The 18284-nt window shown below is 50.1% G+C and overlaps 1 protein-coding gene across 4 annotated transcripts in view; it reads left to right on the top strand.

The window, feature by feature from the left end:
- Positions 1–4381: 4381 nt before the first annotated feature.
- The window catches only part of ASTN2 (astrotactin 2), a gene marked incomplete at both ends in the record, with an annotated part of 818546 nt that continues 804643 nt past the window's right edge, over positions 4382–18284 (top strand). For 3 of the 4 annotated variants that reach the window (XM_084237290.1, XM_084237288.1, XM_084237289.1), the window contains one exon: positions 4397–4826. In XM_084237290.1, coding sequence (XP_084093416.1) covers positions 4397–4826 — 430 coding nt within the window. Of the gene's footprint in view, positions 4827–18284 lie in introns of all 4 variants that reach the window. The other variant, XM_084237291.1, reaches the window with a different exon arrangement.

The raw sequence follows: 18284 nt of genomic DNA, 5'->3' as shown, positions 1-18284 counted from the left end.
TCTAGAGGGAGATCTCTCCAGCAGATGGAAGGACTGATGTGAAATCACTGGGGCCTCAAGAGCTTGAAACATTCCAGGAACATATAAGATACACATAAGTCTGGAGCAGAGTGGTAGTGATGGGGTTCTTGTCCCAGTGGGGATGAAGAGGAAGTAAGGGAGATACTCCAAAATGCTGGATTTACTTACAACATCAATGAGAACCTGATATGGGCATTTTCATATGTGATCCATTTCCATTATGATCCTGAACAGTAGGTACTGCCTTTCCCATTTCACAAGTGAGAAAATGAAAGGTCTAGTAGGGGCATTATTAAGTGACTTGACCCAGTAGGTAAATAGCAAAGATGATATCTAAATAAAAGCTGTCAGCTTCCCCAATTCCAGCTTTTCCAACTACACTGGGCTACTCTGTTAGAAGGTATGAATAAAAGGAATTTAAAAAAATTAAGCCACACATACCAGAATAAAGTATGGAGGAGGGAGGCGGGAAGTAGAAAACAATGTTTCAAAGCTATCTAGAAAGGCAAATATGAAAGATAAAAGTGGACACATTAGCTGGAAGGGTTGGGAGGGATTAGAAAGAATGAAAAAGAATATCAGATCAATGGAGTCAGAGACAGGGGTACAGGGAGATGCCAACGGAGAATAAATCACACCAAATGAGGAATGGAACTGGTTCAATTAATAATGAAATGTGACCGAGTGAAAGGAAAGGAGAAGGGAAGCGAAGCTGAGAGGGCAGGAGTGTTACCACAGGAAAAGGCATCAGAGAATGAACAGGAAAATCACAGACTACTGGGGCTATGTGGGGATGGGCTCATCAGGGAGTGGGCATGCTATGGAAGACAGGGCAAGGGTTTAGGAGGCAGGTGAGTGGGGCTCCACCTCTATATAACTGCATGATCAAGGTCAAGTTTCTTAGCTTCCCTGAGTCTCAAATTTCACATCTATTGAATAAGGATAACAAGCCTTATTCTAGCTATTACCAGGAGTATACATCCAAGCAGCAGATACAATTAATTGAGCACCTATTTTGTTAAACACTTTGCATAATTGTTTCTAAAGCCTCACTATTGCTGGAAATCAAGAACCATTTATCATCATTCACTGATGTACCAGAAAATGTTTGAAGTCATAGGCTCTGTGTGCAGAAATAGGAGCTCTTTCCCTGTGGTCATTCCAGATTCCACAGTGCCTATTAGATAAAGCTGGTACTCCTCAAAATGAACAGCAAATGCATTGCCTGCTTTTTCTGTCTTGGCTCTCTCCCTCACTCCTTCCCCCCACCAATCTTCTTCCATTCCACTTTCTAAGCTTTGCCCTCTCTGCCCTGCATTTAATACCACATTCAGTGTTCTCAGGTAGGTGTCTTAGTGGTAAGCAACAGATAACAATTGTGGCTAATTTAAGCAGAAACAGAATGCAGCCAAGTGATATTAGATTACTTAGAATCTCCAGGCGGGCATGGGATCGGCGCTTGGAGTCGAAGCAGTCAAGAGCACCACTCCAAATCACAGCACAGAACTGGTTGATGGACATATTACTGTTGCAGCTTCAGCCACGCATAAATAGGGCAATTCACACTCCTGACAGTGGGACTTAGCAGGGCTGGAAGAACTGTATCCTCTAGTGAAGAAACTTGGATATAACTGCCCCAAATGTTGCCACTTTGGTTCCCAAGTAGATTCTACTTGATTCCAACCTCCTTCCCTGCAGCTGGGGTGGATGAAATCTGGTGAATTCTGAGCCACATATCCAAGTCCTAGCTGTAGTGGAGGCTGACAAAGTATCTGAGCAATTTAGCTTCTTTCTGAGAGGTGGGTTTCCCTCAGAAAGGGAAGCACCCTCTGAGGTAGAGAATGAATTCATTCAGATGCTGAGTACTTGCTATCAATAGGAAATGCTAGTTTTTACCTGGAATGTCCATCATGTGTTAATAGTCCTCCATGCCTGAACTCAAAGGCCACCTCCTCTGGGAAGCTTTCTTTGATTTCTGCATGCATAAGTTTCTAAGCACCTCATAAAGAAACCCATGGCTGACTGGCTGCCTGGCATCTGAGCTACTTGAGTATCCATCTTACCTTCATCAGGCCCCCTTGTGCCCCTCCCTCATTTTAAGCTCCCTACGGCCAGGAGCTGTATTTATCCAGCTCTGATCCCAATATAGTGCCTGGTAGGAACCCTGGATATTTGATGGTGAATGAATGAATGAAAGTGTTGGTCTCATTCGACAGCCCTTTGTACCAGAGGTCCATGAAGGACTTGCACAGACTCTGCCTTACATAAGGGAGTCCTTTTTTCCTGGTGTGCACTTCTATAAATGGACTATGTCAGCATATTTGAAGAAAGGGGCATAGAGAATCCGAAAGCCCCATTGCAGAGGATAGTGGCGGATTGTAAGGGTACAAAGGAGAGACTGAGGGAGGCAGGCCCACATATTTTGGAGGAGTAAATGAACTGGAGCGTGCATCAGAGAGGCAGGAGGGGACTTAGAATCAGAGAACTTGAAAGGCCAGATTCCACATGTCTACCCCCACTCCTCTCCCCACCCTTGGGTTCCCAGATTAGTAAACTCAGAACTCAGGACAGAAAAAGACCCAAATGCATGCAAACAGATGTACCTCTCACATCTTTGACACATGGGCTTTTCCAAGGTCACCAAGGACACTGTGATTTAACGGGCACAGTTAAGGCTTTGGTGCCTAGAGTTCAAATCTCAGTCCTTGTGCTCATTACCTGGGTGACCTTGGGGAGTCTCTTCACCTCCCTGAAGGTGATCTCAGTTTCCTCATCTGGAAAGTGGGAGTCACAACACCTATCTCACTGGGTTATGGTTGTGTGTAAAAGCTAATGTGTGTCTATTTCTAGCACTTGGGAGAATGATTAATAAGCATTATTGGTGAGCCCAAGGTCATAAAAGCAGGTTTTGATTTTTTTTTCTTCTTTTCAGCCCTCTGCCTTTATCTAAGTTATTTGAAAAAATGAAATACGATGGGAGAAGGAAAAAGACAATTCATGTGAAGGGTTAAAGACAGAAAGGCAAAGAAAGGGAAGTGCTGAGAAGAGAGGAGTTAAAGCAAAGACCACACAGAGGTACAAATGGGCAGGCAACACAGAGAGATGGGAAATGGCACACAAATTATAGGGAGGAAGCATTTATAAGATTAAAGTCAAGATGAGGAAGGAGAAAATGAGTGGAGAGATGAAAGAGAGAACAGAGAGAGGAAAGCTGAAGAAAAGGAACGGAGCACCTAAGGTCTGCCGCTCAAGCACTAGATCCCTGCGGGGGGACTGGCTCCCTGCAGGATCCAAGGTAGGTGGGGCTGAGATAGAAGCAGTTCAGGGCCAAAGGCCGCTGTGCTGAGGACCTAAGTTCATAGCTACCTGGAATCTGGGAGAAGGACTGAAGGTGAAGAATTGGTGAACTGTCCCCTCCTCTGGCAGTGGAGCCAGTGGGAGCCAGAAGCCCACCTAGCAGTGATGCCACCTCGCACCCTCTCCCGGAATCTCGCACGGAAAGCAGAAGCCCCCAAGGAGTGCTGCTCCAAGCTTGGAGTAGGGATCCAAAATAAAGACTCAGGAAGGGGTGACCCGCCAGGCAACAGCTAGGAGGCCTGAGCTCCCCGGCCAAAGTCAGTTTGGGAGGGCGGGGGCTGCAGGGTGGAGTTCCACACTCTTCTGTCCTTCAGCAGCAGCTAGTGCAGCCTCAAAGCCTGGGGCCAGGGGAGAGGCGGGACCCGGGGGATGGGAGGATGAACGCATGTGAATGGGGAGGGGTCTCCGAAGCCGCAAGAAATTATTTCAGGGGTGGAAAAGGGTACAGGACCTGTGATGGGGCCTGAGGGGAGACAAAGTTAAGCCAGGGCCATCCAGAGGCACCCCCTACCCCTAAGAAGGGGGTCCTGGAGCACGGCTGGGCTGAGGTGCGCCCTCAGGTGCAGCCTCTGTTTGAGCCAGAGGCGGGGTGAAGCTGGGCCGGCTGTGTTGAGCCAGGGGGAAAGAGGGGGGCTCGGGAAGAGGTCCGCAAGTGTTAAGAATTTGGAGACGGGTGGTGCGGCTAAGGAACATCGTGAGGGCGGCTTCGGGGGATCCTGGGAAAAGAGAGGGGGCGACAGGGATCCGCCGAGGCCGGGCGGAGCCTCCGGAACGCTCGGGGTCTGCGCGGGGAGCCGGCGAAGAGGGGCGGGCGGCGGGGCCCGGGGAGGCGGCGCGGGGGGGCGGGCCCGGGCCGGTCGGGAGGCGGAGCCCGGAGCTGGGGGCTGCTGGCGAGCGGCTCCCACGGCGCCTTAGCTCCGGCGTCCTGGCTCGCTTCAGCGTCCGCCGCCGCCGGTGCCGCCTCTTCTTCCTTCCCTTCTCCACCTCCGCGGCTCGCAGCACCGCAGCCCCTCCCGCCATGGCCGCTGCCGGCGCGCGGCGCAGCCCTGGCCCCAGCGCGGGGCTCCGCGGGCGGCTGAGGCTCGGCTTCCACCCGGCGCCAGCGCCGCCGCCGTTGCTGCTGCTCCTGCTCTTGCTGCCGCCGCGGCTGCCGGCCGGCGCCAGCGCCGCCGCCTCGCGGGAGCCCGACAGCCCCTGCCGGCTCAAGACCGTCACGGTGTCCACGCTGCCCGCCCTGAGGGAGAGCGACATCGGCTGGAGCGGCGCCCGCGCCGGGGCCGGGGCTGGGACCGGGGCCGGAGCGGCCGCCGCCGCGTCCCCGGGCGCCACCGGCTCCTCGGGCACCGCCGCCGAGTCGCGCCTCCTGCTTTTTGTGCGTAACGAGCTGCCGGGGCGCATCGCGGTGCAGGACGACCTGGACAACACCGAGCTGCCCTTCTTCACCCTGGGTAAGGCTGGGCGCCGGCACACGCGGGATTCCAGGCAACCGCGACCTCCTAAGTGAAGCCGGACGGGTGGGGGCGCCCTGGGGATCCCCGCCCCGGGCTGCCCCGAGCGGGATTGGGAGAGGGCAGCGGAGGGGCCGAGAGGGCGTACAGGTGGTTGAAAGGCGTGTGGGCAGGAGGTCCTGGCCAGCGCGTGGCGGGAGCCCGGGGGCGTGCCAACCCGCCCGCGGGGGGACCTGTCCCTTCGCCCCGCAGTTCACACGTTGAGCTCTGCCACGAGCCATCCCTGACGCCGGATACCCCGGGTCGCCGAGTGTGCGCGGGCGAGGGGCCAGGGTGGTCGCCAGCTTCGAAGCCAGATGGAGGTCCAGCTGCCCACTGCTCCTTCGGGCACGGTCTCTGGCCACCCGCGGTCACCGCCCCCTCGCTCTCGCCTTGGGGTTGGCCCTGCTCTTCGGGATAGATTTTCTGGAGAATCGGAGCAGAGGAGCTTCACGTGGAATCCCTCGTCCCGCACAAGCTCGGTTCCCATGTGGGATGGGTGACCTTGGCCAAGTCGCTTCTCCTCTCTGGGCATCAGTTTTGGCCTTCTCTGAAATGGGGCTGGGGAGGATGGAGTGATTTCAGGAGACTGGGGTTCAGAGCCCCAGGTTTCCACTTTCAGATTCTCCTGTCTCTCTCCATCCCCATCCCCGGTGTCGCATCGCCTTCCTGTCCCTCTCCCAGCCGGGAGCAGGTTTGTCCTCGCCGCTCACTCATTGAGCCAATAATAATAACTTAAAGGCCAGATGCAAAGGGCGGGGGCAGGAGAAAGGAGGGGTTGAGGGCTCAAACAGAAAAGTTAATCAGAAAGTTCGCCAGCAGCTTTGTGCCTGCTGGTTCCCAGCGCGAATCCCGGAGGAGTCGGGCCATCCGCGGAGTTGCGGGAAGCGCGGCTGATTTCCCACCCGGGTAATTGATAGCTTAATTATCTCGGAGAGCGTTTACAAAAATGTTGTTCCCCTTTAGCTCTCCCGCGCTCGCTCATCGCTCTCCCCTCCCCTCTTGGGGGCGCGGGGCGCGATTGGTTGCCGGAGTCTGGCCAACAACAGCGCCTGGAAGGCACTGGGGGGCTCGCCGGAGACTCTAGCTCTTCACCGATCCTTGGCTTCGTGGGGGTGACTAGTTTCTCAGTCTGCGCCTTCTGGATCGCGACTTGAAACACTGAGGTTAACTCTTTGCTCGCTCGAGAAGCCCCAAAGGGTAATTAACAAACCAGACTCCTCTCTCCCGGGAGCCATAATATTTTTTAATGTAATTTTGTGACACCACCCCCTTCCCTGTCAGACTGGCTGCCTTGGAGATTTGAGCGTGCACCAGCCCTCTCAGGGTCAGAGCTTGAGGGTCCGGTTTCTGGCCCCCGGGTCTCCCCAGCTGGCTGTAACCTGAGCGTGCAGAGCTTTCTGGGAGGCCAGGCTGGAGAGACTGCCTTGTGGGTTCCCAGGGGATTTCCCCGCGGCGGCGCATCTGGTGTGTGACACACACTCAAGCAAATCACACGCGCACATATACACTCACACACACCCCCCCAATAGCCTTTGCCAGGAGCATCTGTGGATTGCCCATTCCCAAGAAGGGATGAGGGCAGAAATGGAGCTCCTTAGGGCAAAGAATTAACCCCTGGCTCCTGACTAGAAGTTACTTGCTCCTCTCCAGCAGAGAAGGGCCCTTCCCGAGGTGTCTCATCCCCATCCCACCATTTCCAATCCCATCCTTCTCTCACTGGACCCAAGGGAGCCCTGAGAGGTCAGGAATGGGGATCCCTTCCCTAGACATTCTTGGGTATGGCTTGACTTGGAAACAAGGACCCCAGGTAATAGAATAATTGTAATTCCCCAAGGATGCAGGGGACCTGGCCCAGTCATGGAATTCCTGGAGCTAGCAATTTCTGCCTTTTTAAACTTTGGCTTTCAGGAGGACCTGGGAGCTTGGGAGCCTGGGACAAGTTGAGTGAGGAGCTGCAAGTGTTGAATACCCCCAGGACCTGTGCGTCAGCCTGAGAGTCTCCTGGCGCCTCCACTTGGAGCCTTCTGCCTTTTCTGACGCAGGTGGCTGAGCCTGGTGGCTGGGGACTGCCTGCGGTGGAGTGGCGGGGTGCCGTCCTCCTTGGCAGCTCTGAGTCTTTCAGACGCAGGCGGGGAATGGGTTTCTGCCTCCTTCTCCCCCCAGCGCCCTGGACTGGCAGCTCAAGGAGCTCCCGCCGGGATTTGGCTAGCGAGGTAGTCACCAGATGGCCGAGTATAGCAGGAGCTGTGTAGGGAGACGTGGGCTTTTTATTTGTGTTGGTCTTCCACTGTTTGCGTGTAAACACGGAGCGCACAATGAGCTCTGGGAGGACCACGCTGGCTGGAAATGCAGCTTGGTGGTGGTGGTGGCGGAGGGGGTGGGGGTACCCTGACTGGCAGTATCTTTTTCAGGGTCCCTAGCAGCCTCATCCCATCCACAGACCTTTTAAACATCTTTGCCTAGAGTTTGTCTCTGGTGCACGGGGTGAACTTTTGGTGCTAGCTCACCAGTTCAAGGGATATGGAGATGTCCGAGGCCACACCTGGGCATACAGTCAGTAAATGCCAAATCCTGCCAATAGTGGGGTGTGTGTGGAGCCACCACTAGGGGGTGATGGTGTCTGCCTAAGCCCTCCAGCCATGCTTTGGGTTGTGGTCCCAGAGTTGGCAGTGGTAAAAGGTATCTGGCCTTGAAGGGGGAAGAACAAACAATAAGGCAGAATCCCCATTTTATTCTAAGTCCAGTTGGCGGACCTCAACATAATTTTGCACACACTGCCCACCACCCCCATTGCCAAAGCTACCTCCATGCCTCGTCCCACCTCCCCCTCCACTCTGCCTCTCTTTGAGTTATTAGCTGGATTATTGGTAATGCATAGACTTGAAAGACTTTACCCCAGGCCTCATCCTCTTTACAGTTCCACTTGCTGTATCATGTTCCAGCCTGCTTTATGTTGCACTAAGTCTCCCTCTGAGGTGAAAGATCCTCCAAGTTTCTGTATCTGTTTCTCTTCTTTTGAATCTGATTATAAATCAATGGCATTGACAAAGTGAATTCCCTTGAAAGTGATCAAGGAATAGCTAATAGTTATTGACTTGTGAATGGGGTGCTGAGGGCTTTACTCTTGCCGTATATTATCAATTCACATGAAATGTATGGAATGGGCAAGGCTGTTGCTCCCCCTTTACCCAATTGGGAGCATTCTTAGAGAAGTGAAGTACATGGTCCTAGGTCACCCTCTGAGTAAATGGCAGAGTTGGAACTGGAATCTCAGTCGACCGGGCACCTGCCTTCTTGGTAGCTGCTGAACAGGCATCCTGTATCTAATATGCTCTGCAAGGCTGGTGATGTTTATGACATGGTGCCAGGGCCTGAAAAGAAATATAACAATCTTTGATGTGAAAGAGTCGTTCTCTACAGGAACTTCAGTTACTCGGTTGCACGGAAGTGTGAGAGATGGAAAGTCAGGTATGAGTTAGATGACCTCCACTGACCCTGCCAGCTCATGGGATGTCAAAGGGCATGTATTGAATGTCACTTTAAATGACATCAAAGAGGGAAGGGAAGACCTCTCTGTAGATTCAGGTCAAGCTGGGGATACTTCCTGGACAGGAAAGAAACTGAGCTAGGTCTCGGAGAGTAGCCTGGAGGGGAATCTGAATGCTCCGGTACGGTTAGGGGACTTACTGCTGGTTAGGATCTGGAAATTTCAGCCGTTGGCTTCCTGTGACCTTGAGTAAGTCACTTATCCCCCAGAGCTTCAGTTCTTTGTGTTGTAATATGAGTGGGTAGATGAGCCCTAAAATAATCCTTCCGTGTAAAGATTCTATGAACTTGAAGTGCCCTGACCCACTCCGTCACTCTGATTAGCTCCTCCTACTTCTCACTGTCTCCTTTCCTTTGCCAGTAACATGGGGGTGTTGGGAAGAACTGATTGAAAAGAAAGATTTTGAAGAGCAGCAACTGGCAGTGCAGGGCTTCTGAGGTGAGCTGGCATATCACTCGGGCCTCATCTACCCTCAGGCAGCCCTGGAGTCTGCTTGTGGATTTAACTTTCATGCCCACAGGTAGGGAAATGGCATCCTTCTTCCTGTGCTTGATACTGGTGAGGCCGGACTGTTTACCATCAACCTTGATTTAACAGAAGGAGGGGAAAGAGATAAAATTTAGAACTTTTCATTTTCAACATTTCTTACTAATTTGCTTGGTCATGTAAATCCCACAAGTGAAGTGTGTGCTCTGTTTTTGGCAGGGGTGGGGAAAAGCTATCCAGTAATGCGTCTTTAAATGCACCTGCGTGAGTACTGGCAGCGCCCTGAAGATCTGGCCCAAAAGGATGCACTGTGCAGGGAGCTGACTAGTCCGGGTGAAAGGGAGATAGTTTGAAATGCCACCCGGTTAGGTCTGCAAGGATTCTTTAAAGTACAGATAAAAATGGACACCCAAGGACAGAATCCTCTGGAAGTGATAAGGGGAGAGGCACTAGGTCAGAAGGTTTAGCCTTAAAAGATCAGTTCACAAAGCTGGAAGAGCTTCCTTCAAAAGCCAGCAGGGAATGAGGATCCTTTGGTTTGAAGGAACTTCCCAAAGGGCAAACACTAAGGGGAGAGCTTTAGCTCCCCAGGAGGCTGTGTCCTAAGGAGCTGTCCGTCCACCCACGTGCTGACCCTTCATGATGGGAGATGCATGTTGGAGTGAACCTTCAGGCAGAGAGGTGACTGTTTAGTAGACATTTGGAGAAAGGACCAAGTTTGGGGAGATGTTGAGGCTGACTGCCTTTTTTGGCTCTCTTGTTTGATTCTGAAGGTTGATGCCAGTTCATAGGAGGGAGGAAAATAAGCAAATAGTAGAAAGTTGGATCTCCTGTAGAATTTCTGACCACAGAATATGCATTAAATCAATTCCAGTATTTCTGTTTTTGTTTCTATGTGTTTATGTGTATGAGAGAGACAGAAAAGAGAGAGAGAGAGAGAGAGAGAGAGAGAGAGAGAGAGAGAGAGAGAGAGAAGTGATTTTGATGTCTTCGAGCAAAGCTAGGTTTAAAAAAGAAAAGTAAGTTATTTCCTGATTTGGTCACCAAGTCCTCATTGCTAAATCTGTATATGAGTAGCCCCAGACTTGAAGTTGCCATCTGCTGTGATGTCCCAGGTGTCCGGGACAATAAAAATAGGGGTCCTAGGATGATCCGTGTTCTGTGGTCTCTGATGTGAGTCTTTTCCTCCTTTCTCACTCTCCTCACACCATCTCCATCTCTTCGCCAGCTGAAATAGGAAGATACCTATTTCATACTCATGGCAGAGGGAAATGTATTGTCTGCCCTCAGAAAGACTCTGTTACTGAGAGAGTAATGGGGCAGGGAGAGAGGAGGATTGGTTTCAGCTGTGTTGAGACAGGCTCAAGTTCGCTCAAGGCCAGATTTGCTGTTTTTGGGCATGAATGGCACCAGCCGACACAGCAGAGCTCTGCAAGTTTTGGGGTGACGGTGAGCTTCATGGTTTTCCTGCTCTGAGCCCTCAGGCTGCAAGCCTATTCTTTAATTTTAATAGATATTTCTATGATTTTAATTCTCCATGAGTCCAGCAGTAGAATTGCCTAGGCCTCTGGCAGGCAAAGCCTCCTACTTCTCACCTCCTTGCTTTGCTGTGAACTAAGCCTTGGCTGTCTTAGATAGGTGTGATCTGTGCTGGGGAGAGAAGGGTAGAGAGTGACAGTGACTTACTTGGGTGAAGTCCTGAAACTATTAACACGACCACCGACTCTGATGGCCTCACAGCATCTCAGCTTCTCAGAGCACATTGAATCTACCCACTTATGACAGGACGAGGACCATTCTAGGGGAAACACAGCAGGATGTGCAATTCCAACGTAGCCCCAGAGATCTGGGAGCCCACTCTGGATTCTTCCCATCCTGACACCAGATCTCTGAGACATGTCCCTGGGAGCACCTCTCAGTGTCTCCAGCTAGGCTGCACACCCTAAAGGCACCCCTTTACCTGCCTCTCCCTGCAAAACCCAAAACTCTGAAGGAGAAAAATATCCCTTGGAAAATTGAATTTGTTTCTTGCCTAAGAATCTGGCTGGTTGGCTCCAATCTCCTCTGAGAACCTGAGCTGAGGGTTTTTGTTCTGGGGGAGGAGGAAGCCTCCTCGCCTTTAACTCTAGCTGCCTTGCTGGTGCCTGGAAGAAGCTTGCTCTTTTCTAGGAAAGGAAAGAAAGAATCAGATTTAACCTTGAGGTGCAGCAGCTTTTCCCGGATGCTTCCTTTCCAGGCTGATCCTTTCCCAAGTTCTCACACTGACCAGCTAGTGGCAACAGAAGATTAACTATAGCGAGAGAGCTGCTGTTCCTTTCCTTCCAGCACAGTCATAGCCTTTCTGCCCCATGAGGAGGCAGGCAGCCATGCTTGGCAGGATGTGCTCCAGTCTTTATTGCCAGGACGCTCCTTCTCTGGCTCTTGGTCTGTCGCCCTTTCGGACATCACACTCCATAATGACTTCCTTCTGGCCTGGGGAGGGGCTGCGTGGGGACTGCACCTAAGAGTCAGGCTCCCTTACTGGCATAATACAACATGCAAACAGCTCGCGTATGAGTCCAGTGTTGACAAGAATGCTGGATGTTATGAACAGTTAAGGTTTTCCCCCGAGGAAGGCTCATTTCTTCATCCACAGCAGCCCTGGCCGGCTCAGTCCTCAGCACTTCTCCGCACTATCATTTCGACAGTCAACTCACTGGACTTATCCTGTCTGATCCATCATCTGTATGTGCAGACAGAGTGATTCCATTAAAAACCCAAGCCTGAGTGTGGCTATTCTCCCCTGAAGCACTTCACTGCTGCCCCGTGGTTCTTAGTATGAAGTTCAAGCTCGTAGTATGTGTCCACGGTCCAGGATCAGCTTCTCCCCAGACGGTCTTATGTTAATCCTTCCTTCTGGTTTTGTAATGGCTCCACCACCGCTGGGAGAATTCCCTTTTGCTTTCATGACTGAATTCCAATGTCAGTTATCTTTGAAGCTTTCCCTGACCTGTTCATGTTGGGAGATAGTTGGCTCCCACTGTTAGTTTTAAGACTGCTACAATAATGGGAGTCACTTAGGAACCTCTGAGCACCTACAAAGTTCCGTCATTGTTCTAGGATATATCAGGAAACAAGACATGGATTCCTGCATCACAGAGCTTATATCCAGGAGAGTGTGTATGTGTGTGCGTGCGTGTGTGTGTGTGTATGTGTGTATGTATAGTGCAGAGAGGACAATAACAATAAGCATAAGAAATAAGAAAATTATATAAAACCAAGGCCATTGGTTTTAATAATTGAATTGGGGTAGAATGGTAGGAGCTCATTGAGAATGTAGGATTGGAAACAAGACTTGAAGGAGTTAGCAAAGCAGATATCTAAGAGAAGAACATTCCAGACTAAGACCACTCCAGCAAGGCTCTGATTCAGGGGCAGATCCTTGGTGTTCAAGGGCCATTAGGAAAGCATGAGCAAGGTGGTGGGGGTGAGGAGTGGGACATGGCAGGAGCGGGAACAGGGAGGCACAGGGGGCCATGGGCTCTGCTATTAGAACTGGGGTTTTATCCTTGGGGGAAAAAAGAACCAGCCAGGATTTTAGGCAAAGGAGTGTCAGTATGTGACTTATGTTTCAAAAGCCCCCCTCAGGCTGCTCCACAGAGAGCAGAGGTGGAGGCAGAAAGGCCTGGAGGGTCTGATCAGTTAGATGAACATGGCTTGGAGGAAGATGAGAACAGAGCTGTGGTCTCCTTGCCTGCATGGTCTATTTTGCCCATGAGCCCCGCAAAAAGAGAACAGGCCTCCTTCTTCTCTGGGGTCCCGACACTTCCTCCTGCACTTGGCACATTCTGGGTGTTTAGGGGAATAGAGATGACTAGAACCCGGGATTGCCTCATCCCAGAGTCCATCCTGGGAAAAACACAGAGGTGTTGGCATTCCACCTGTTCCCTCAGGCTGAGCTGGAGTGCTCTCTCCCATAAAGCCTGCCCTCTTGGAGCTCCCACAGCAATTTCCTCGACCTCCTCCTTCCTCTGTATCATACTGGGGTAGTCTGAGAAGGGATTAGAAGCTTTGTATTGTGGCAAATAGAGAGGCACTGAATATTCATGGTACTGGGAATACCAGGTGTCATAATCAGGAAGATTATTAAGATTACCTAAGGGAAATGCTTCGCTGTAAAGATGCTATAGGCCTCCATAGCCCCTCAGTGGTGATAATGGCAGCAGATCCCAAGCTATTGATTTATAGCCTGGTATGTATTTTTCCCACCTTAGCGCAGGGCGACTGGACCAGCAGGGCCAGAGGGGCTGGAACTCCAGGCTTTACCATTCTGGCCTGGGGTGGGTGCTGAATACAGGGACCGTTAAGGCACACCTAGTCTGCCCAGTGATGCCTTGCTGGCACATCTGTGGTCTTACGTCATCCTGTCTGCCTTGGTGAGCTGAGTAGCATTTATCCCATATTTTAGGGGAGCTCAGGCTCAGGGGTTTATGTAACACACCAAGACCACACAGCTGAGTTGGGTCCAAACCCAGCTTAGCCTAGCTCCAAAGCCTATGCTTTCTCTGCCAGGCAAGTGGCGCTGAACTGGAAGTGCTCGTGAGTTTTCATCTCTTTGACAGCCTCTTTTACTTTTTATCTCTCCCTCTTCTCATTACCAAGAAGTTGCAGACGTTTCTTATATAGGAACTTCAGGTGTGACAGCCTCCCAGGCCCGAGGGACTGAACAACTAGTTTCTGCACCACCAAGAGCTGACTCAGCATTCCCCAGGCCCCGTCACTCCTTGCTGGTTTGCCAAGAGAGAACCAGACCTTGTCTCATTTTCTCTAGATGCCCCTCATTATCCCCGGACTATTTGACAAGCAGATTTCTCTGCTTCTCTTCCTTCTTGCATTTTTTCTTTCCTTCCTTCCTCCCTCCTTCCTTGTTTCCCTTTTTTTCTTCCCTTTCAAGCTTCTCTTCTCCATAGGGATTTCCCACCTTATGCCAGGGTTCGTGTTTTGCTGGGGATGTTTTACTAGTGATCTACCAGGAACTTATAGAGGTTCGGCCTTCTCTTTTTATCAGGGTACCTGCTGTGTGAGACACAGCTCCTGTTGACCAGGTGCATTTCCTTATATTCCTCTACTCCATCTAAGTTCACTTTTGTGTACCTAGTGCTTCTTAGACCAGCATTGTGCAGTTTTGGTGTTTTCACTCTGACACTGGGATCTGTATTACATGATCTATATGTATGGGTCAATATAATAACATACAATATTTATATATATTATAATACTGTAAAATCCAAATAAATAGTGAATAATTCTAGAATATTAGAACTGGGAAACAAAATGCCTCTGAGAGCCAGCCCAGCTCCCTCATTTACTCAGCAAAGAGAAGTACATTTTCCATGTCCCTGGACTCATCCAAAGCAAAATGCAGCCTGTGGCCCAGCTCCTCTCACTGGGGGGCCATGTTCTGGAGGACTGTGCCAGCTCAGAAGACCAAAAGCCCTGGGTTTGAATCCTTAGGCTGAACCCTGCCATCCTTGCCAGATTGGCATGCAAAGCCCCCCTCCCTACACTCTCTGTCTGGTGCAGTTTGCACGCTGTGTCCCTTAGCCACCTAGAGTCCTTGTTCTGAAAGGAGGTGGAGGTAGGAATAAAGTATGCGGTTTCCCCTTCCTTCCCCACTTTCCACTCCAGTGCATTCCCTCTCCGCCTCCTTGCCCCCCAGTTGGTCAGAAAGGATGAGACTGACCATTGAGCTCTGCTTATTCTCCTGAAACAGGGGAAGCAGAATCTCGGGGTTGTCTGAGGACAGTTTGGACAAAGTAGCTCTTAGAGGCTGGTCTAAGGCAGGTGGGTGCTGGGGGAGGCAAGCCGGCAGAATCCTCTCCCTTCTGGTGGGACACACTGACAAAGCCTTGCTCTCAGACACTGGGGAAGTCACAAGTGGCTCTGCGAGGAGCTGAACAGGGGAGGGACATTTCCATGCGCAGCATCAGCAGTAAAGAGATTTCCAGTCACAGTAATAGCTGCATTTGGGGGAATCATTTCAGCACCAGCTGTGGGTGGAGGAGGGAGAGGGGCGGGGCGGCAGGGAAAGGCCTGGAGACATCTGGTCTTTTTGTGGGAGCTGAGAGACAGTGCCTCTGCCCAGAGAGAAACAAGTGCCAGCCCCAGGCCCAGTGAGCCTGGTTGCTCCTGGGACATTCAGGGCCTCCTGCCTCCCTCCAGTGGACAGAGCCCATTCTCAGCAGTCCCCATGAGGGACTGTGTACCTGCTTTCTTCTGCCTTTGCTCTGATGACCTGGCTTCCTCTTTTCAAGACTTTCAGAGACAACAGCCTGGAATTTGTAGGTTGGAACGTGCAGATTAACTTGAAACGTAGCTGCTCATCCGAAACACCTTACTACATGGTTGGGGAACTGCTGGGGCATGTGGAGGGGGACCTGGAAATCTGCCCTTGAACACGTCCTGCCTCCTTGGAGGTCCCCACCTCCTTCAGCCTGTTCCTGGTGCACTTGCGGCTCTAACTTCACCAATGACTTGCATATTTCTGAGGCCACCAAGTACGGTTCTCCCTTACCAAAACAGCGATGCTGTCCTCTCTGCTAAGAATGCTTTTCTTCCTGAGTTTATGATTTGCCAGCTTTCTAGCCTTAGCTCTTTTACCTCCAAATCTTAGGTAGAGCTTTTTTTTAATTTTTCTGTATGTGCATGCCCCACTGCCAGATTTGGCATATGGGTCAAATAAAAACAGATACAGAAAATAAACACAGGATGCCAGTTAAACTTGAACTTCAGGAAAACAATGACTATCCCAGGCATGATTTTTTTAAAGATTTATTTATTTATGCATACAAGAACTGGGGTACAGGCCAGAGGTGCCGGGGGTGAGAGGATTCACCAGAGACAGAGTGGGAATCAGAACAGGCAGATGTACTGAAATACACTGCTAAGGGGAACAGAGGACAAGACAGGAGAAGTCTGCTGTGCCATGTGGGTTTCTCGCTGACTGGCTGGGGATGAACTTGCGCTGCAGTGGCTGGTGATAGTGCTGTGTCTTTAACCCCCGCACCACCAGGGAGGCCCTATAATGTGTGTGTGTGTGTGTAAATGACTTGCTGATTATCTGATATGTGTATTTAACTGAATATTTTATCTAGCAACCTGCAGGGACTTGGTGTTTCATCCTGTCAGGGACAGTACTACTGATACATGTGATTTGTCCCCAAACCTGCTTGACCCCCATCTATCCCATCTCAGGAAATCAAACTACCATTCCCTCAGTTACTCAAGCAAAGGAGTCATCCCGTTACAGGGCAGGGAGAGGGGCACCCAGACCCTACAAACCTGCCTGCTCTAAATAGGTTCTTCCATCTGTCACATCAACACAAAACATATGAGACTTCAATGGGAAGGAACTTTAATACAATTAGGAAACAATACAGGAAAGGCAAAGAATATAGTTTCTAAATCAAGTCCCCAAAGTTACCCTTCACCTCGTGGGTAAAAGTTCACCCAAGCAGGATTGGCCCAGAACAAGTCCCCAAAGCCTGCCACAAGTCTAAAGCATTTTCCAATGGGGACCCACAGAAAAGGATCCGAAACAACCAGACAAGTCTGGAAGAAAAAGAGCAAAATCAAAATCAAGACAAAAACCACCATTGTCACCTCCCCACGGGTCTCTCACCCACATCTGTGTCAACCAGTCCATGACCAAAAGGCAAGTGTTGTTTCTTTACGTGTCTCTCTGCTCCATGTGCCTTTCCAGGTCTCCTTCTGGCTCTCCATCCTGCTTCCTTACTTCCTCAGTTTCCTATGCATCATTTTTCCTGCTCAGCTCCACCCTCCTTTTGGGTGGGGCAGGAAACCTGGAACCACCCCCTTTCCTGGGGACCACCCTGTTACAATCCTTTCTGCTTTCTTACCTTGCCTTTCTCATCCCTTCTCAACTGTCTGGCTTTACTTCTAAAATGACTTTCAAAATTATTCATGTCTTGTGATTTCTACTGTCACCTTCTTCTCCAAACAAGTCTTTCCCCCTCCAGCTATTATTTCTACCTCTTAAATAGTTCCCTACCACCTCTCTGTTCTACATTCTTTTTCCCAGGAGGTAGTGCATGGGCCAAGCCAGCTCAAGGCCTGTTCTTTTCAGCCTATAAGCCTATTTACTTGTTTAAACAGTAGGAAAAAAATCCGGAGAAGAGCAATATTGTATATGTGGCAATTATATGAAATTAAAATGCCAGTGTCCATAAATAAAGATTGATGAGAAAACAGCCACACTCATTTGTGTGTGTATTGTCTGTGGTCGCTTTCTCTCTACAGCAGCAGAGTTGAGTTAGAGTGACAATGAATATCTGGTGCACTAAGCTGAAAATATTTACTAATTGTCCCTTCATAGGAAAAAAAAAAAAAAGTTCGCTGACTCTGCTCTACTCAATAGCCAGCATGATCTCCAAAAACAAATTAGATCTTACCACTCTCCTAATATTGAAAACCTTTCACTGTCATTGCTCTTAAGACACAATCCTAACTCCATTCTAGAATCTACAGAAAGAACCCTACCCAGTTGGCCTGCCTCTCTGAGTTCATCTTCCTTTTCCTCTCTTGCTCACAAAACAAATATCACCTTCTCCAAGAAGTCTACCCTGACCAGTAGCACCCAGATACACTCTCTCCCTGTAGCTCTCTATTCCATATATTTAAAAAATACCTTTTTCTGACAGTAACTTGAAGGTAGGATGTGTGTCTTGTTCATCTTTTTGCTGTCTGAACTATATCCACAGTTAGTATTAGGTGCTGAGTGGAAATTTCCTGCTTAAAAAAATGGAACACGGGCAGGAATAGGAGGTGATAGTGTTACGGAGCAGCCCCAATATAAAAACTGGTTGCCTGGCTGTGGATGCTCACCTGCGTGCTTAAAAGCGACTTATTTATACTCCATTGCAGGCATACACAAAAGGTTAATAAAAGGTTTATTTACAAGGGAAAGGGAAATGAGGAAATGTACAACTCAGGGAGAAAATAGGGAAATAAAGTCTTTAATGCATCCTACCCGATCCGCCAACCTGGAAACCCAAAGGCACTCCGAGAGCTGGCCAAGCGCTAGGAGCTGGCAGGGAGCCAAAAAGGGAACCCCCCCCCCAAAGCCCACATGTCTGGTTTTATACCAAACCTGGCTGCTTAAGCCCACCCTCAGGTTCCAGCCACCTTCCCTTTGGTGCAGATGGGATTTGTCTTTCCCAATGTCCTGATGGCTTTGGTCTGGAGTGGGGGTGGAGTCCACAAAGCCTGTATGGGATTAGCTTTAGGACATCCTTTTCCCCCTAACAATAGTTTGTGAGCACCATTTTATTGTTGATTTTTAGTTAAATTATTTTTATTGAGGTAACATGGGTTTTATTGAGGTA

Source organism: Talpa europaea (genome assembly GCF_964194135.1).
Source record: "Talpa europaea genome assembly, chromosome: 7".
In the NCBI taxonomy this organism is placed as follows: Eukaryota; Metazoa; Chordata; class Mammalia; order Eulipotyphla; family Talpidae; genus Talpa; species Talpa europaea.
Note: the sequence above shows the minus strand (reverse complement) of the source record. Positions and strands in the feature narration are given on the sequence as shown.